The 22,203-nt window shown below is 35.3% G+C and overlaps 1 protein-coding gene across 1 annotated transcript; it reads left to right on the top strand.

Moving 5' to 3' along the window:
- The first annotated feature begins 1,402 nt into the window (after positions 1–1,402).
- LOC144450263 (N-acetylated-alpha-linked acidic dipeptidase 2-like) lies at positions 1,403–18,375 on the top strand. The gene is made up of 17 exons (XM_078140863.1): positions 1,403–2,209; positions 3,484–3,640; positions 4,645–4,776; positions 5,919–6,044; positions 7,391–7,574; positions 8,610–8,703; positions 9,729–9,815; positions 9,993–10,078; positions 10,405–10,527; positions 11,376–11,458; positions 12,006–12,137; positions 12,653–12,735; positions 13,537–13,627; positions 13,746–13,998; positions 14,754–14,841; positions 15,289–15,381; positions 16,425–18,375. Exons 1-17 carry the CDS (start codon positions 1,770–1,772, stop codon positions 16,630–16,632), a joined length of 2,460 nt encoding a protein of 819 aa, XP_077996989.1. The 5' UTR covers positions 1,403–1,769; the 3' UTR covers positions 16,633–18,375.
- The last annotated feature ends 3,828 nt before the right edge of the window (positions 18,376–22,203 follow it).

Genomic DNA, 22,203 nt, shown 5'->3' with positions numbered 1-22,203 from the left:
GTAAAAAGGCTGTAGGTAGGCTTAATGCTAATACTAGTAATGCCTATACTAAGCACCCAGTATACGTCATTTAAAAGTCATATTTAAAGCTTACATACTATATCTCAAGAATTATTATCTATTCATCAAAATATTTTAAAAGTTTTGAATGTAAAAAATATCATAAGCAGGTTAAAGGTAAAAAAATGACGTCATTTTGAGTTCATATAATGCGTGTATCATTGTGTGGGTACATACAGTCATGTACCTAGCCTAGAATCCAGGTGGATAGAGGATTTTAAAATTTGATTTCCCCACTCGTGATGTGGAAATAATGAATTCAAAACCCCCTTCCCCATAGATTCCAGGCTGACATGTATCATTCAGATTTTATGTATATAGTCTAGACTAGTACACATTACAAACTTGTATTGTCTGATGTCAGTTTCCGCATCCACTATTTCTTTCTTTCTTTCTTTCTTTCTTTCTTTTCTGCATCCCTTTTATATCAGGGGCTCACTAAAAACATTAGGAGCAGCATTTACATAGAAGTCAAATACATACAAAATATCATGTTAAAATAGCAACTAATAACTTCAAAGAAATAATAAAAGAAAGAAAGAGAGAATTTTTTTTTTACAATTCTCCATCAGGTTAAACATGTTTTCCTATGTTCCATTGCACTAATTAGAAATCGCTGGCCAGGATAAATTTGTCAATTTTTTGAAACAAGTGCCTGTGCCCCACAGGGGCGTGTAATATTTCATAGATTGTTGTTTTCTTATTGCTTAGAATGCCGTTTTCTTATGAAAATATCGTACGAATCTTGCTGCTACAAATGTATCAATCTCTCTTCTCCTTACATGTAGGAATATATATGTATTAATCAAAAGGTTGTTATATTTAGTCTGTAGACCTGGAAAACAACAATCTATGAAATATTACACGCCCCTGTGCTGTGCCCGGCCCCCGCAGGTCGAAGAAACTGATCGGTCCCTACATGACCCATCCCAGGGTAAAGGACAAATAATCAGTTTTGTACTCGCGATTTTCCGGATTTTAATATTATTTTCTGTATATTTCAAATGAAGTTTTAAATACTGTTTCCTCTCACTGTTTTTTTATATTTCCTACCTGATATCAATGTCTTATCTGAGTTTATCAGCTTTGCATTAATTAATAGCTTGCTAGAACCATGGAAGTAGAACCCATACTTCCATGCTAGAACAAACTCACTATTTGCATTATGATTATGCCGTGAGTGTAAACATCTACTGATCCGACTAATGGTAATACACCGTGTATTATTTGTCCTTCACCCTGTGGACCCATGCGACACACTTTTGTTCCCACAAGTCAACGTTCACAATGCTACTTCCGGGTACTTCGCTTGTCGTCAGCGGGCTTGATTTATATATCGAAATTCATTATTGACTTCAGAATATATGGTAAACTTACATTTTTTTCTCTCTTCCTATCAAATTTTATTGTGATACTGGATTGAAATAGAATAACTTTCGAAAGTTGGTCCGTCATTTGTTGCATTTGGGGATTTTCTTTGATTGATGTGATGATCACGATCGATAATCGACGATATTGGTATTAATCATTATAATGTTATTTGTTGACAATCTCCACACTAATGCAACAAGAAACTCGTCGCCTTTTCTCGGATTACCACCCAATGGAAATGTGTAACATATAAAGTCAATATTGATAGACACAAGTCACTTGATATTGAACAAACACTTATACGGTGTACCATATAACTTGTAATCTGCCATAAACCAATGGCGTCTGATTATCACCTAATGATGGAAAGCCAAGATTTATCACCGCCACTCCCACTCTCAGCACCGAATGAGAGCGGCGACAGAGTTCCCCTGCTCACAGAGGAAGAAAGACTTGACGGTGATCATCCACCAAACAGTTTCTGTCAAGAACTCCAACTTATTCAATACCCCAAAGAAAGTGCTAGTACTGTTACTATGGGAACGGGACGATATCCCATGCGTTACTATTGGATTGCTTGTGGTGTTTTTGGCTTACTTATGCTAGGTCTTGGACTACTCATTGGTTTCTTAGCAGCGCCTTCATCATCAAAGTCAGACTCCACCGAGACACCAGAGTCGTACAAGAGTTGGTCAGATGCATTGAAAGGGGAAGATGAAGGGATTACAGAGAAATTATTAGAAATTTTGCAAAAGAGTAAGATTGAGGAGCATTTGAGGTAATTCCGTGTAATTGTATTAGAATGCAAACTTTGTAAGTCATATATGAATCACACACTATGTAGCAAATGACAGTCATGCTTCTACATTCCCTTGCCATGCCAAGCATTTTGCTAGCAGACATTTACTTTTATAATGAAGCCTGGCCAGAAATTAGGTGCAAATTTTTAGTGGGTTTCAACTTTTTCCCTGCTGTGTATAAATGTCAATTGTGACCTAATATAAGGTTTCTACAAATGGCTGCTAACGAAATGCCAGGTGTGGTCTAGGGGAATGACAAGAGCAAAAATCCCCATGCATGATAGGATGGATGTAGCAATTGTACACAATATGCGTAAAAACGCATAGTAATCATATGCTAGTATGTAGTAATGCATTATGTGCAATGTAGCTAGCTGCAATAATTGTAGCTTTGTTTTTATTTACAATACTTTTTTATATTTTATTTTGTGTACGTTACTCAACATTTTTCCTTTTGTTTTTTTGTTTTCTATGTAGCAATTGTACACTATATAGCAATCATACACTATGTAGCAATCGTGCACAATGTAGCAGTCGTGCACTATGTATCAATCGTATGCTATATAACAATCGTACACTATGTAGCAATTGTACACTATGTAGGAATTGTATGCTATGTAGCAATCGTACACTGTAGCAATTGTACACTATGTAGCAATTGTACACTATGTAGCAATTGTATGCTATCTAGCAATCGTACACTGTAGCAGTTGTATACTATGTAGCACTCATATGCTATAGCACTCGTACATTATGTAGCACATACTTGTATGCTATGTAGCACTCGTATGCTATGTAGCAGTCGTAAGCTATGTAGCAATCATATGCTATTTAGCAATCGTACAGGCTATATAGCAATCATACACTATGTATACATAGTGTACGATTGCTATATAGTGTACAATTGCTATAGCAATCGTACGCTATGTAGCAATCGCACGCTATGTAGCAATCATACGCTATGTAGCAATCAGAGTCGCAAAGATGTGCTACAGCATTGGCATTGCGGCTGCCCATGCTCAAACTATGAGTCAAAATATTTTGAAATCACCATTATATATACACCGCAGTGTATGGACTTATGCGATCCTAGAAACCTGTGTTATTTTACCCCTTTCATATGTCAATATTATCAATATTTTATTGTATTCTGATTCATATCTCGGGGGGGGGGGGGGGGGGGGAGACAAGTGGAAATAATATCAAAATGTATGCACAAACACAACTTACAATGGCTTACTACTTGTGACAGGTATTTGACAAGTAAACCACATCTTGCTGGTACCACTGCTGATAGAGACAATGCATACTATGTGAAAAATGAGTTTACTAAGTATGGATTGGATCACATAGAGGTGATACCATATGATGTACTATTATCCTATCCAGATCTCAACAACACCAATCATGTGAGTACAAACCTACATCAGTTTTAAGTGTTAGTTGCTCTGCAAGAATTATGTTATGATATTACTTCTTGCATGAATAAGTACAATCTATAACACCGTAGATTTTAAGATTTGTACACTACTAATTTCAGCAGACAAACTTTAGAGCACCAACAACCATGATTCTTTCACAGTTTCAGTCTACACCCAAGTAAAATGCAGCCAGCCACAATCGTCTTCATACAGCCTGCAAAAAAAAAAAACACTGATGCATTTGCTTGTTCATATAAAGCACTGTACAGTGTAATATTAGTGTCAGTAACTAAAAAGTATATACACCACATCATGAGCCCTGGATCCCCTAACTCTGTTTACTGATAGAATGGTACACATTCATGATTGTCTTTAACTGTTACTGGTGTATTATAACAACACCACATATGTAGGCACAGATGTGCTATTGTAATTCGAATCAAATCCATCTTTCAATTTTTAGTGTTGACAGAAAGTGGCTTTGTTGTGAATTAAATCAATTTAATTTAAATCTTGACTTTGAATGGGGTCAGATGGGGACTGGGGAGCCCACTAGATTATTGTAATCAATCTGTAAACAATAATATCAGTGCAAAGCAAGTAAATCATTCAATGGCTGCAGTGTCAATATAGATGCCATAAAAACATCATCTAGATATCAATCATTCACTGCTATTTTTAACAGCTGACAACATTGTTTACAAATTGATTAAATGCTAGAATGGTCATATCTACTGTGTACTAATAAGCTTATGTTTAAAAAAAAATTGAAAGAAAGAAAGAGTATTATTTAAAAATGTTAAACTTGATATGAATACTGCTGGTTTATTGTAACTTTGAGATGTGCCTTCAGCTTGTTCTGGTACAGGGAAACAATAATGCTTTGGAAGTTCACAGTACTGCAACGACTGATGGCATGATATACGCATCTACCAATGCAAGTAATCACTGGTACATATATGTATGTGTATGTGTATTTTTACCTCCTCTAGGCATATCTTTTAAGTTCAAATGGTGATGTAGAGTTTACGTCCAAAGCCTATGAAAAACCTTTGACTGATATAGAAAACAGAACTGATATTGTACCACCGTTCAATGCATATGCAGCAAATGGCACTGTTAAGGTTAGTTCTTTTTTTTTTCATTGAATATAAAAGAAATTTTGGTTATAATAATAATGATAATGACTTTTATTATCAAAAAGCTTTAAAATACACATCAACAAACGGGTAACCCTGTTAGGACCAGCCTAATCTACCTAGGGGCCCAAAACAAGTTAAGCACAAAAATAAAGGAAAAGTAGACCACACTCAGAAAAGGCCAAACAGTACATCAAAGACAGTACTTGATTGGGTAAGGTGCAGAAAATAGTTATAAAAATGATGTATACATATGGTAAGTACCATACAGAATACATAAAAATTACAGAAAGTGCTATGTCAGTTCTATATATGTGTCAAACCCACCTTGCAACCTATTTTTATCACAACTGACCTTGTCACAAGTTCAGTAGTGCTATGACCATGTAAAATGTGTATTTGTGTGACTCCATTCACACATGGTTCAATGCAATAGTGTGTTATACAGGCCAATGATGAAATGTGGGTATGTTTTAGCACAACTGAACTGTGGTTCAGTTGTGCAATAGGCATGATAAAAAAAATGTGTCTGTATCTGTGTCTGTATCTGTACCTGTATCTGTATCTGTATCTGTCTCTGTCTCTGTATCTGTATCTGTATCTGTATCTGTATCTGTATCTGTCTCTGTTTGTGTCTCTGTCTCTGTCTCTGTCTGTCTCCTGTCTATGTGTCTGTGGCTATGTCTGTCTGTGTCTGTGTCTGTGTCTGTGTCTGTCTGTGTCTGTGTCTGTGTCTGTGTCTGTGTCTGTGTCTGTGTCTGTGTCTGTGTCTGTGTCAAAAACTGTTTGACTGATTGCCCTAGCATTTAGGTGGGGACAGTACTCAGAATGTGTAAATGGGAATTGTACACATGAAAATGATCACACCACAGGTGTGTGATTTGGGTCAAATATGTGATTTTTGGTAAAAAAAAAAAATTACTGGGTAGGCATGTGGATATAAACATTTTGAAAATGAAAATAAGCTGTACAGTTGTGCTACAGTGCTATTGGTGGCTTTTTTTGCACAAAAAAACAACAATTGTTGGTATCCAGAAGTCATTTTTTGGGATGTACAAAATTACTTCTCAACTTCTTTGATTTTGATTGCCAATGCAGAGTACATTCAGTTGTTCCATTTATTGTAGGGACAACTTGTCTATGTGAATTATGCAAGAATAGAAGATTTCCAATTCCTTGAAAGAAATCTAAGTGTAGATGTGACTGGTAAGATAGTGATTGCCAGGTATGGGAAGATCTTCAGAGGAGACAAGGTAAGAATATTTATGGTATTAAATAGAATTACCGATGATAATTAGGGTGAACCTATGTTTTTTTATGTGTCTCATTACTTTTTCATGGCAACTATGGGTCGGTCGGTAGGTTCAATTTTTTTTTTTTTTTAAATTCAAAAGTCATCTTCTTTATTAGTATGATGAAAGTTCATCTCTGCAAAAGTTCAGTCTCAGTTGGTGGATACCTGGCAAAAGCTTTGGTGAGCTAATTTTAAATTTGGGTGCAATACGAAGATATCTTCATATTTCTCTGCATCTCCTTTACCTCCGCCTTTCTATCCTTATATTTTAGCAGGCTGATAAGCCCGGAACCAATGACAGTTTATACTACAGTCTAAACATTGCCAAGTACCATACATACCTGTTTGTTTAACTTGTCAACAATTATTTTTTTTACAGCCCTACAAAAGTAAATAGAATGTAGCAGTTGTTTTTACATTTTTTAAAACCAGTTCTTGATCAAATATTGTACTTCTTGTAAAAATTCCTGTGAATCTGATAAAGTGCCATAATGTAATAAATCATTTTCGGCTACTTCTATCTGTACACACTCATTTACAAATGATAAAGTGCATGAAGTGACCGCCTCTAAACAATGAATAAAGAACCTGCAGTTTCAACTCACTGTTTCTTGGCAATCTGATCACATGCAATGTATGTATTCAAATAATAATTTTGATGTTTAAAACATTCAGAAATATTGCTGATACAGGAGAGTATTAAGTAAGCAAATATCCCAAGATGCAAATCTGAGAGAATTTTGTGGGGTACTGTATCTTATACAGGAAATTGTCACTCTCACATGCTCTCAAAGAACAAGTATTGGGGGAGTATGTTTACCCTTGCCTTACTAAATGTACAACCATGTCACGACTATGTACAGGTACCTGACATGGTTGTTCTCTTTTACTGGGTCAAGGGAATATATTGTAATAATAGTAAAGGAGATTTTTAAGGCACCTAATCTGTGTGTGTGTGTGTGTGTGTGTGTGTGTGTGTGTGTGTGTGTGTATAAAACTGTCTGAGCAATTGCCGTCAAGGTCAAGGGAGCAATATGACCAGTGGGCAAAGGGGGGGGGGGGGGGGGAATAAATTATATTGCAAAGATAGCAACAGGGATAAATAGGCATGTGGATAAACTTTCAGAAAATATTGAGACATAGTCACTCAGTAACTAAGATACCGCCCCTAGCACCAGTCAAATGATAGTGTACATTGCATATAGGTAACAACAGAACTGGATCAGTGTGTAAATGCAGATAAACATTTGGAAAAAAATAAGAGATACAGTTTTGCTACAACTCCATTGGTGCTATTTTTCTTAGGCTCATCATGCAGAGATATTTGGAGCTGCAGGTTTGATACTATACTCGGATCCTAAAGACTACGCAACTGAGGACACAACTGAAGTATATCCAAAGGAATGGTGGCTACCAGGAACTGGTGTACAACGCGGAACATTGTGGTTGTCAAATGGAGATCCTCTAACTCCTGCCTACCCTTCCCTTGGTAAATTATTAACATTTTATATTTCATGTGATTATAGTGCAAAGGGTATAGATATTCTGTCTTCTGTTCCTTTGCATTCCCATACTTTACTGCTTAGGGAACATTGTTTACTATTAAGGGGAATAAGAGAACGGCTAATTTGATCTTATTAAAGATTGGCAGATCTGGCTTAGAAAAGGTCTATTGGACATTGGGACAAGGCATTATGGGAAATAAACAAAAAAAAAGGTAGGTGCTTCACACCTCGTGAAACATTGGCTACATGATGCTGAGGCCAGCTGTTGGAACAGAGGAGAATCTCAAAACTCTGCTTATTTCCCATAAAAGCCTTGCCAAAGTATAAAGCAGGCATCTTTTAAGCCAGTTTTGCCTATTAGTATAACCCTATATTAGAGAGGGTCATATAATGTAGGATTGGTGAAAATGATATGGCTTGGTTCCTTAAGTTGAAAGGAATGCAGTTACGACAAAATCAGCCTCACCTTTGTTCACCTTTAAAAGGCCAGGGTTTCAATCCCAGGTTCTTGCATACGTGTTATCTTATCAATGGAGCTGTAAGGATCCAATGGGATTATTGTTTTGTTTTGGACCACCATTTTTCTATAGTTTTTCAGACAACTGTTTTTCACACGTAAATTTTAATCCTTTTTGTAAGTGGGCTTTTAATAACAAAATAATAAAAAATTATCATAAATATGAAAGAAGTTGGTCGGTAACAAAAGAATAATCTTGTATGTTCCACTGATAAGATTACAGTTAGTAATGTGAGAAAATAGGATTGCATCTCTGGCCTTTAAGTATATGCTTAAGACTACGATACCGGCAAATCAACATACAAGGTGCCACAGCTTACAGTCTAGTCCTGCTCGTGGTTGGAGGAAGTCCAAACTCAATTCTACATTATATTGTCCTATTGATTTTCGATTTATAATGTCAACCCTCTAAAAAAAATTGCATACTATATGAATTTGTGTTTCAAATGTCATCAACACTACTTCTTTTTTTTAATTTGTCACTCCGGTTTTAAATTAATAGATAGTGCTTTCCGAGAGGATGAAGAAAGCATAACAGGCTTACCACATATCCCAGTACATCCAATTGGATATGATGATGCAATGCAACTACTAAAGTGAGTTCTTATGCTGTTTCTACAGTTTATTTCAAGTTTAAGTTAGGAGAATGCTTTCACTGATGAGAATGCCACCAACTTTTCTAATAAAACTGTGAAATGAAACAGTACTCAACTATTGTGGCCCTCACTCTTTGTATATGTAACAATTGTTATTCTAGTTCAGGGCCAGCTGCTATTCTAAAATACTGAGTCAGGGCCATATCTGTATCTGTTGGTGGCAGTCACCTTGGTGATTGTACTCCCATACTAGGGCATGATTTAGTTCCACATTATTAAAGTTAGAAAAATATGAAATCATAATTATTCAATGCCTGAAAATATGAAGAGAAATATTGGCATATATAATATCACTAAAAATATTTGCACATTATTAGAATTCATTTCAGTGTATGAATCATGTGCAAGTCACATTGAATGTGTTTGAACAAAGAAATGCTGCAGTGCTTGAAATATGATTGAAACTATTGAAAATTGTCAGTCATAACAATTTTATGTCACTTGCACAGATACAATGATTATTATATTTTCTCCAAATTTGTCTTTTTGCAGCCAGAAAGTCAATGTCACATGAATTAAGGTTTTGTCAATAGTCATTCTGTTCAAACAAATCCCCATAATAGTCGCTCACATTTGCCTAAAAACATCTAGTAGGTATTACTGGTTTTTATAAAATTGTTAGATTTTGCACTGTCTGTCTGTGTGTGTCTGTCTGTGTGTGTGTGTGTCTGTCTGTCTGTCTGTCTGTCTGTTTGTTTGTCTGTCTGTCTGTCTGTCTGTCTGTCTGTCTTTCTGTACGTACATATGTCCATCCGTCCGTCCGTCTGTCTGTATGTCTGTGTCTGTCTGTGTCTTTCTGTACGTACATATGTCCGTCCGTCCGTCCGTCTGTCTGTATGTCTGTGTCTGTCTGTCTGTCTGTCTGTCTGTCTGTCTGTCTGTCCTGTTGAATCATCCACACAGGAAGTTTTATTTTGGTTTGTCTATGTTAAAGTTCATTTCAAACCACATTTCTTTGATAACAGACAAATGGATGGAGTGAAAGCCCCTAATAGTTGGCAAGGAAATTTGGATATAACCTACAATATTGGACCTGACATGAAGGATAACAGGTATACAGTGTTTATGAAGTTATAGTTCTGTTTTCAAAAATTAATTAATTATTTATTATATTGACTTACAGTCAATATGATCTGACAGAATGACTTAATTGATAAATTGTCAATCAAAGTGCTTAGAACTTTGTCAAGCTATATAAGGTGACTTGTAATTTCTCATTTCCTTGATAGAACTGTGAAACTGGAAGTGAATAACAAGAATCAGAGGAACTATACCTACACTACTGTAGGCTATATTAAAGGTAGTCTAGAACCAGGTAAGGAGTAAACCGTTCTGTATTTGAGTCTCATCATAACACCCTAAAACTGATACATTATAGGTAGTCTAAAACATGGAACTGTGTGGGTTATACTTCCATGTTGAAATCAACCGATACCCTAACCCTATAATGTTGTGTATTGTGTGTAATTGTTAATAGTAGTACCATTTCATTCATTGATACAGAAATAATGGCTACAGATATCATTCCCCAATATTTTTCTTCGTTCAGCCAAGGAAAATATGAGTGACCTAAGGGACTCTTGTCACTACGAGTCGCTCTAAGATCACTAACATATTCTCCAATCTTTACATGATTGACAGATCGTTATGTGATAATAGGCAATCATCGTGATGCCTGGGTGTTTGGTTCTGTGGATCCATCCAGTGGAACAGCTTGTATGTTGGAGCTGGCCAGAGCATTTCAAGAACTGATCACCAAACATAGTGAGTGTCTGCATTTCTTTGGGTCTTTTCTTCCAGCGTTGTACAATCTGTCTGGATAAAATGATGAATGTTGTTGTCAATTAATCATCAGAAGTCTGTCAGAATTTGGCATATTACCATAAGTGTAGAGTTGTAAAGGTCTAGTGTTAAGCTGAGCATGTTTGGTTTTACACTGTATTGGGTATTTATACCCTTTAGTTGTTGAAATGTTGACACAGTGATCTGACACTGTGATACACAGGATTAGCAATCCTCTACCAGTGGTATAAATCTTGAAAAATGTTAAAGTTTGTGCAGTGGGTGATAACCAACTCCTTACTGCTGAAATCTTATACTTTTAGCTGTTAAAAATGTTGACACAGAGTTTGACATGTATAAAGATTAACAATCCTATACTGGTAATCTTGACAAGTTTTAAAGTTTATACAGTGGGTGATAACCATTGAACCCCTTGCTGCCAAAGTCTTATCAGTAATGGATAGGAAGACAAACAGAGATTGAGAAAGGTGTTTCATGATATACTGATGTTATAGTGGCATGTTTGTGTTTATAGCTGTCCCACTCAAAATTACCAAAAGGTCATTGTTTATTCTAGATGTATGTGATATTCGAGTATTCCCACTTCACAGAGATTACAAATTTGACAAGTTGTGTATCATATTTATAGTAGATGGCAAAGTCAGAAAGGCTATGACATCAGACCATGTACTTTTAGAAAATAGTGGGGAGTGTGTTCAACTTATTACCATGTTGTAGTAGTAAAGGCTGAATAAAACAATAATGAATTAAAATGTTTATTAAAAGTTATATAAATAACAAATCACTATCAATCGTCTGTGATTTTTCAGACTGGCGACCAAGACGTACAATTGTATTCTGCAGTTGGGGTGCAGAGGAATATGGTCTGATAGGATCCACTGAATGGGTTGAGGTATTTGAGTCTCATTCTATTTGTACCCCTTAACTTACTGAATGGGTTGAGGTATTTGAGTCTCATTCTATTTGTACCCCTTAACTTACTGAATGGGTTGAGGTATTTGAGTCTCATTCTATTTGTACCCCTTAACTTACTGAATGGGTTGAGGTATTTGAGTCTCATTCTATTTGTACCCCTTAACTTACTGAATGGGTTGAGGTATTTGAGTCTCATTCTATTTGTACCCCTTAACTTACTGAATGGGTTGAGGTATTTGAGTCTCATTCTATTTGTACCCCTTAACTTACTGAATGGGTTGAGGTATTCAAGTCTCTTTCTACATGTACCCCTTAACTTACTGAATGGGTTGAGGTATGCAAGTCTCTTTCTACATCTACCCCTTAACTTACTGAATGGGTTGAGGTATTCAAGTCTCTTTCTACATCTACCCCTTAACTTACTGAATGGGTTGAAGTATTCAAGTCTCATTCTACATGTACCCCTTAAGTTTAGTGGAATACTCATTTCTCTGTGAGAGTGATTTGTATAATTTTTAATTTAGGAAAACATGAAAACCCTGAGTAAGAAAGCAGTGGTATACCTAAATGTGGATATTTCTGTACAAGGAAACCATGCGTTTAGAGCCAAGTCATCACCAAGCTTATACCAGGTTATCTACGATGTTACCAAGAAGGTAAGTCTTTGATTGAGACTGAAAATATATAAGCCAACCAAAACACATACAGCCACCTCTTCCCACACATACACACACATACCCTCAATGCTGTGACACGCACTCAACCCACATGACACACACATATATAGCCTCCACACATGCATACAACCTCAACCCCACATGACACAAACATGCACACCAAAAGCCACCTCCCCAACACACACACCTCAACCCCACTTGATACACCCTCACCACCTCAACCCCACATCATACATACATACAGCCACCCCCCTCACACACAACCACAACCCAACATGACACACAAATACAGCACCCCTCACACACAACCTCAGCCGCACATGACACACACACACACAACACACAACACACAACACACACACACACACACACACACACACACACACACACACACACACACACACACACACACACACACACACACACACACACTTCCATTATTTTCAATTAATTGTAACATAACTAAAATTAAATATGTCTTATATTGTATTCAGATCAAAGATCCAAATGACATGACCAAAACAGTTTATCAGAATTGGTTGGAAAAAGTGCCCAAAGAAGGTGAAGCAGTACCATAGTGAGTATTTTGCTATAAGCATTGTACTGTGTTACATTTGAAACACAGTATGTGTTGATGTTTTATATGAAGTTCAAGTTTTGAATTATAACACAATGTCAGACATTAATATATACCAAGCCTCAAATGGACAAAGTCCGAGGCTATTATGTTTGGTCCTGTGTGTCCATGTGTGCATTTCAACCTGTATCTTAAACATGCATAGGTTAATTCCAACCAAACCTTTAGCAAATGTCAGGTGCTAATAGTCTGCATATGTACATTACTTTGTTTCATGTCCTTTTCAGTAATTGTTGAATAGTGGCCATATTTGTTGTAAAAAGTAACATTTTGCCCTTTACATCGCAAGCTTAGTAGATAGCTACCGTATTCATGTTTAGACACCCATGTTATCATTAACAAGTTTTCTAATATGATACTTTGACCTTGACCTTCATCTTCAGATCAAATAGGCATAGAGTGTTGTAAAACTTCATATTTTGCCCACTGACTATGGAAGCTTATATAGATAGTGACCTCATTTAAAAGTCTTTCTAATGAGACCTTGACCTTTGACTTTGACCTATACCTTCAAGGCCAAAAATATTAATTATCATAGTCTCTATGTACACTGCTGAGATGGATTGGCCAATTTCAAGCAGACCTGGTCAGAAAAAATGTTTAGGACTATGTGTTCAACAAAGACTTGACTTTAGGAAGTGCATGATAGGTAAACAAGTGTGGTGTCTATGCCATGAACTTTCTTGAATGTCTGGTAAAATCTTTGTAAATTATATTTTGTCATCTTTTTGCTATAAACAGTATTGGTAATCTTGGCTCTGGAAGTGACTATGCACCATTTATGAATACATTGGGTGTGTCATCTATGGATCTACGTTATGACTATGATCAGGTAGGTATGAAATCAGTGACTATGCAATAGGTGTATCATCTATAGATCTATGTTATGACTATAAACAACAATTCACTATTAAAATAACACCGTATGACTATTGTTTTCTGATTTTCAGGCTCTAGGGATTTCTAGCTATCCATTATATCACTCCATGTATGAAACGTTCCATCTGATGGAAAATACCCTGGATCCAGACTTCACCTACCACCTGGTTGTGTCACAAGTGTGGGGCGAGATGGCTAGAACATTTGCAGATTCTCTCTTCCTGCCCTTCAATTGTGAAGACTATGGCAAGAAAATGAAGCAATCTATGGATGGTATAAAAGACAGTTATGAAGATGAAATGAATGAACGTAATATCAAATTTGGTGAGGACAGCAAACCTTTTTATGAATTGAATTCCTCCTGTAAGGATTGTTGTTCCTTTCATATCATCAACATTTCCACCATTGAATCTTATGAAATTTCAAGCAATTTGATATAAATTTAAAAACCTTGACATTTGCACTGTAAAACTTTATAAAAATATGGTGTTTGGGGCATTTCTTAGTAAAGAAATCAGTGTAAAAGTTGCTTTTAGGAAAATCGAGTTGTTTCACATTGGTTTGATTGTATTACATGTCATGGAGAACTTCTGTAAGTTAACTGTTTAGAACCAACTTGACCCTAGAGAATAATTATTTACTTGTAACGAATGCATCATTCAACTGCATTTGTGAGAGCCATGATAGTGAGTACTATGGCCTGCTTTGAAAAAAATCATTTCATAATGTTTGACAGTAAAAGTTGATGGCATCCTTGACAAGCCCAAACATTCTGCCAACTTTGTTTCAGATCATAGTTTGTAGGAATTCATGGAGTTAGTTTCAATAGTCATATTTTGTTGACCACTTTATGTACTGCATGCAGCTGTGTAATTTTATCCCTCATATTTCATCATGCGGGGTGCCCTCTTGTGACATTTCTTGTAAAAATGACTTCAAGGTGGGTATCTGTATAATGTCATGTGTGATAGAGGTATTACTTCAGCTATCTGGTTGACCTATAACTGGTGTAGATTGACTTCAAGCTAAGTATGTAGTAGTACACATTGTAATGCCTCTCACCATGTTTACATTTACAGATGATTTTTACAATGCATTGGATGAATTTGAAAGTGCTGCCAATGATTTCCATGCCTACATTGAGAGTGTGGAATCAAATGTAGATGAGTAAGTTAAATATGAATTTCAATATCACAGTTGCGGCCTCATTGAAAACTGCCACCGTTGTGGCGATAGTATGATGGGATGGGGAGCCACTGTATTGGTATCATTAGGAATGTTGTGAGCTGTAAGTTGAAAGGTGATAGGTCAAATCAAATAGTCACCACAACATTGCAAAAATTCTAGGCCTTGTGCTAAAACTCTACGTATTTTAAAAGGTTAATCATTTTAATTCTTCTTATCACAGTGGTTATTAACTTATTTTGTTTTGATTTTTCTGTAAATGAGAAAATACAAAGATGTACAGTTTGTCTTTGATTTGAGATATTTTTGTAGGAAATGTTACAAGTTTTAAAAGTTTCTAGTGCTTCTTTGGATAACTTTCCATCAGCTTTGTAGAATCTATTACTTATGACTGACACACGTCTTTTCTCCACATTTTTACTGATACAGTCCTTTTGAAGTTCGTGGTATTAATGATAAACTGATGTACTTGGAGAGATCTTTTGTCGACCCTATTGGATTGCCTGACAGATTACTAGACAGGTAGGGTCAGATATTTGATCACTGGTATCTCATAACACTTATTATTATGAATTATTTTGAATTATTAAAGACAAAGTTTGTGGTGAATGTTTGCCAAATTTATGAATTTTTGATATGTTTGTGATTTTAATCCAAGTTCAGCATTACATTTATGAAACAGTGCAATCAAATTTCACACTTTACTGTCGTCAACCGATAAAAGTGCAACAGAATTTCACTTTTTGCAGTAAACTGTTATGGTAGCGAATTGTGACAACTTTGCCAAACATACCTCACTTTCATATCAGATCAATTTTGCAGACTATTTTAAAAACATACAGTCACAAATGGAGATTAAAGTTGTACATTTAAAAACACAAATACAACAAAACTCAAGGTTTGCAGGGGGCTAGAATTAATGAGCCTTTCAAAGTCATGTAATGTCTAATGAATGATAAACTCAGGTGATGGATCACAATTAAACATGAAATAAATTCCATTTTCGGCCATCAACTGAACTAAAAAGCCACAAGAGTATTTTGTAATGATATTTAATCAAAGTGTTATACATGATTATGTACAGTTGAATACTTGTATCAGTGTGTGTGTGTATGCTATCGGTATTTCACTGCAATGCAATACTGACATTTTTGCACACCAGTATGCAAATAGAGAATGAGTGCACAATGGTTTGATGTACACAAAATCTAGTGAATGCACATTTCTATTTTTTGATATGAAACTTGTTGTTTTGGATAAACATAGGTAGAATCCTATGACACATAAGTGCTAGTGTAGTTACTTATGATATTTGCACAAGTTCTTATAGCATTTTCAGCTACATTTTCACTTGATAACCAAGTACAGCCAAAGAAAGCACCACAAGTAATTATGCAAATATCCGAGTATGGTATACCAGCATTTACACATCACTTGGTTCTCTTACATTATTTTCACCCAAGTTCATAATCTTATAAGCTCACATCAGTATACATAATAGTATGTGAATGTGACTTTTGATAGACAATTTAATAATTTCAAGTACCTGAATGTTTACTACACAGACATGTGGTGTTTGCTCCAAGTAGCAAAGATACCTATGTTGGTGATGCCTTCCCAGGATTGGTCGATGCCCTCTTTGATATTGATCAGCTGGAAGAACCTGCAGCAACTAAACAGTGGAAAGTTGTAGAAAAACATCTCTCGGTTCTAACCTACTTTGTTCACGGTGCAGCAAAGACTTTGAAAGAAGTATTTGATGAAAAGAATTAGACCCGATTGTAGAGCCTCTGATGATTACAGTCTCATAGAATCATAATGGAGATATTGGTTAATAACAGGCCTAAGGCTCTAAACTATTGATATGTATCAACACATGTTTGATACATGATAGAGAAGGTGTTAAGAGAAGATCAGATCACTTTGTTCCATATTTCCAAGACCTTCAGCTCATGAATCATGATACAATAACAAGTTTAGAAAGAAAAAAAGGACAAGTAAAGTAGTTTTGGTGTTGAGTTGAGGAGTTTAATAGAAGAGAATTAGATACACACATTGAATCTTAATGGAAATCTTAATCAAATTAGACAGTGAAATATAGCTACTTTGGAACTGTGATTTTGAAACAATTCTCAGTACCTGCAATTACGTGCTACCTCATGCTAGAGGGTCAAAATAGAACAAGAATGTCAACTCATTCTCACACACACATATATAGTAATGCATGTGCATGTGGAGTGTAAGTCTTTATGTTGACCAAGAAATCGAATGGCCGTTTCTTTGTGACACACCTAGGTTGTAAAATTCCATTTCAGGTACCAAGAATTGTGACATTATTATCTCTCAACTGCAGACAAATTACATATAGAGGTAATATGAATAGTAGACAGATCAAACAAACCATCACAGTCGTTTCAAATTTATCATTCCAAAGTGACTATCGTATTTTGACTGTCCAATTCTCACAATAACTTTAGAATTCAGTGTTATAGTTCATTGTACATCATTCATCCGAATGTGTCATATAACCAGGACAGTTTTTCATTTTGACAACTGACAACATATCGGTCATGTCAAGAGTTCTCAGTCTCAAGACATTAGTCATTTATGCAGTTTGTTAAATTTGAAATGTTGATGCTAAGAGTACGCATTGTATGATGTTTTACAAGGTGCTATATCTTATATCTTTCATTTTGTTGGACCCCTCCTCAGCTATATGTCACTGTAGTCTGTAACATATGCTGTGTTCGAGTTCATCCTCACTGGCCTTTCTCCTCTATATGAAAACTGATAATAGAGAGCTTTAGCTGCATATTAGAATGTGTATGCACACAGGAGTGTAATCATGCAGGCATACACATAATAATGTGTAGAGAGTTATAGCTACTTGTCAGAATACAACTTGCGTTCACATGTTTTCTTCACAAGGTGAAAGTCATACCATTGTTTTCAAAATTTGTTGGTATTTTAGACATTTTTCCTGAACAGCACCCAAAAGAAAAATTCAACATTTAATTTACAGGTGCTTTGTTGAATTTTAATATCAAAATGATAACATGTAATAGAAGAAAAATGAAAAAAAAAAATTCTTTGCATGTACAAACAACTGCTGCAGAATGCATGCATTGCCTTCAAGTCACGTGCCTAATGATGCTACGTGTATAGAACACATTAAACTATGTACATCTAAACTTCTCTATCGTTGACATTTGCACCCTCAACATATTGCTGTGCTGGTATATGATTTGTGTACTGATCAAGGAATAAATCAATCATTTTGGATAAGGCTATAAATTCAACATTTTAGAGCTTACTTTAAAGTAAACTCGACTTCCTTCATGGTGAATGTAATGGTTTACATTGGACTGATGTAGGACTTATTTTTCCGATTGGGTGTAAGAGTTGTTTTGGACTTTGAGTACAATTTTTTGTATGTTTGGATGTCAGGATGGTAATCTTGTGATATGCAGCACTCGAACATAAATATGGAATTTAGGGGAGGCTGTATATAATAAAAAAATGGAAAAACTTAAAAACATATTGTGTTGTTTTATTGAGAAATATTGTAAAAGTTGGATTGTATAAAGGACAGGTAATTGTTAATATGGATTGGCAAGGAGACTTATACTGACAGCCTGGGAAGTATGCCATATTGTGGTTATCAACTTTGCTGTTATTTGCAGAAAAAGAGTTGTGTGAAGACGCCCTTTATAGAAAATGAGGGGCAGACATATCAGTGTCAGTATGTAAATTTAATCAATGAAAGTTAAAGGACTTAGAGAAGTTTGTAAGTTTGTATTTACAAGATTTAGAGAGGTTTGTACGTTTCTATTAATATATACTTCCTCATAATGCTATCAAGTCCAAACTGTAAAATTCTTTAAATTGACTATTTTAAGATATATTCTGTATTTCCTAACTCTTCTGGCCTGCATTTCAAGTGGGAAACGTGCTTCTGAACTCTACTCACTCCTTGCAGTCAAACTGTATAATCTTGTATCTTTTTTATAACTAGCATATTGTCTGATTTAATTAAGAGTTGTTACAATACAGTGTGGAGTACCAGACCAGAATACCCTATAGCATAGTACAATCCAGCACATTTGAGGCTAAATGTTGGACGGTCTTTCCAGAATAGGTGAGTATTTACAAAATGTATATACAGTATACATAATACAGTGCCTAATACAAGTTCAAACTTGTCAATTTGAATAGAATGTGTTATTTCTGCAAGTGGTGCTGTCCATAACCAAGGCTACCATCCCATTTTTGGTTAAAGTTTGAGTAAACAAACAAACAAACAAACACTCTGACAATTATTTAGAAGTGAATCTGAGTTGACACAGCAGTGCACTTTAGAGATGATTGCACAGAGAAGCTTTTTTGCTAACCAAAACTGAGGTCATTATTAGTTGCCATTTAAATTATTTTGCTCTATGTTCCATCTACATTTGTAATGACAGATTTACAAGTTACAAGGTGTCACAACACAACTATACATATAGTGTTTTCATTGGGGTTTTGATAGTATTTCACTAGGATGGGGATAGAGTTTTCACTGGGGTGGAGATAGTGTTTTCATTGGGGTTCGGATAGTATTTCACTAGGATGGGTATAGAGTTTTCACTGGGGTGGAGATGGTGTTTTCACTGGGGTGGGATTGTGTTTTCATTGGGTGGAGATAGTGTTTTCATTGAGTGGGAATAGTGCTTTCACTGGGATGGGGATGTTTTCATTGGGTGGGGGATAGTGTTTTCACTGGGGTGGGGATAGTGTTTTCACTTGGGTGGAGATAGTGTTTTCATTGGGGTTCGGATAGTATTTCACTAGGATGGGGATAGAGTTTTCACTGGGGTGGAGATAGTGTTTTCATTGGGGTTCGGATAGTATTTCACTAGGATGGGGATAGAGTTTTCACTGGGGTGGAGATGGTGTTTTCACTGGGGTGGGATTGTGTTTTAACTGGGTGGGATACTGTCACGGATGGGGTAATGTTTTCACTGGGATGGGGATGTTTTCATTGGGTGGAGATAGTGTTTTCACTGGGATGGGGATAATGTTTTCATTGGGGTAGGGATAGTGTTTTCACAGGAGTAGGGATAGGTTTTGGTAAAATCTGCTTGCATAGATTTCCACACCTTGTAGAATACATTTATTGGACAGGTAACCCTGGTACAATATTGTTGTTAGTGACATATGGTATACAACACAAATAGGTGATAGCAACACCTTAGCTATGTGGATACAGTTATCCTGTAATCAAGATAGGGAAATTTTGTTAAGAAAACCAATAAACATGCAAAGATAAATTATGTTTTTAAAAAGCGAGAATGAACATTCATGGACTCTGGGTTCATACATTAGTAATGAAAATTTCTACTCACAGACTCAAAAAAATTCTTTGTAATTTTGTAGTGCACCCCTGACAATGCTGACAAAAATGTCAGTGAAAATTTGGGGTTTGCTTCCGTAACATTTTTTGACTGTGAGTAGGAATTTTTAGTTAATACTATACATACTGGAGGAACAAGTAAGTTAGAAATGCAGTTGAATGTACCAGCACTAACACTAGACATGTACACTGCCCTCATCTGAAAGTCATTACATTAATGTCCATTGATGGATTATATCAGCATGTTACAATGATGGTTCTACTTTGTGTCTGTGTTAGCTTGGTAAAAGCCCCCCCGTCTGCCACTGTTGTATCTTTAGGCTACATTATCTACATTTGATATAATAATATTCCATCTTTTGAATGGCAGTGCTTAATTTGTCTGTCGGTCTTTAATATTTGTATCAGGCTCTTAAATATTTATCCTTTCCTTCAATATGGTACCCACAATTTATCATTAGAAATATGGCAAATTTTCACCATGAAATTCATGATTCCAACCATCCCCTATATCCCTTAAAACAAATACAAACCATGACTTAAATTGTAATAAACTCTTGTGACTAGAATTCAAACCTTAAGGACTTTTCAGATGACCTTCGTTTTCATGAGTGGAAATAAGAATGACAAATCATTTAATGTTGTTGAACATACGGTAATTTTTGCATACCATATGTTTTTGAAGGTCTTTTATGATGTCAATCAACTTAGTTCATTCATTTTCAACAAGCCACTGGTCTTCTAGATATAATGCCTGAAATGTCTTTCATCGCTTAGCATGAGCTTAGAATTATTGATTCAACTGAAATGTTCATTGGGAATAAATAATGAAAAATTAACAGCCTGATTAGTGGTATGCCAATTGAAATAAAAACAAAAGTTCGAAAAGTGACCATAGAGGGCGCTGTATACAATGTAGTCGTCAAGTGTGAAACCTCGGCCCACTCGCCACCAGTCTGAAATAATGTAGTAGGCTTTTGTTGACAAAAAAAGAGCACTTTTATATTATATTTGTTTCATGTATGTAAACAATTCAGGTCACAAATGGCCATCATCAAGTATAGAGTATAATGGTTATACAGTCAGTTGATAGTTTTAACACCTTTTGATACTTGAAATCGACATGATTTATGAAAAGTCCTCCAACTGTACAACTCAGTCTAATCAAGATTTGGATGACTATTCTTATTACACAGCTGTTATTCAAGTTATTGATTAATCACATGCTGTAGAAATGTAAATTACAACAAAGGTGAGCTTTATTCAATCAATGACTATATGGTGTGATTTGAAATTTGCTCAAATTTGAGGAAAAACACTCAAAGTATGTGAGTGTGGTGTTTGGAGTTCATTTTGTTATCATCTTTAGAGAATTTTAACCCTTAAGTCGTTGATTGATAGAAAGTCAGTAAATATATATATATATATATATATATATATATATATATATATATATATATATATATATATATATATATATATATATATATATATATATATATATATATATATATATATATATATATATATATATATATATATATATATATATATATACCCTGTAATAGTGAATTGGATTAAAAAGGTGGTGATATATTTTTTTGTGTGTGCAAATAGAGGATCAGAAAATATGTGGGTTTCGAAATGGCAATTTATAATGTTTTGTATGATAATAGATTTTTTAAAAAGATTTTAAGATACAGAAAATAGGTATGCTAGTTATTATTATCACATAACATCACCCCCTTCCAACTAAATTAGCCCAAATTGTTGTTTCATACAGCAAATCAATTTCAACTAACCAAAAACTAACCATCCCTGCACCTCACCCATTCATTCATTCATTCATTCATTCATTCATTCATTCATTCATTCATTCATTCATTCATTCATTCATTCATTCATTCATTCGTTTGTTTATTTGTTCATTCCTTCATTTGTACTTTCATTTG

Source organism: Glandiceps talaboti, chromosome 2, assembly GCF_964340395.1.
Source record: "Glandiceps talaboti chromosome 2, keGlaTala1.1, whole genome shotgun sequence".
NCBI lineage: Eukaryota > Metazoa > Hemichordata > Enteropneusta > Spengelidae > Glandiceps > Glandiceps talaboti.
The sequence above is the reverse complement of the archived record's forward strand: the minus strand, read 5'-3'. Positions and strand labels throughout refer to the sequence as shown.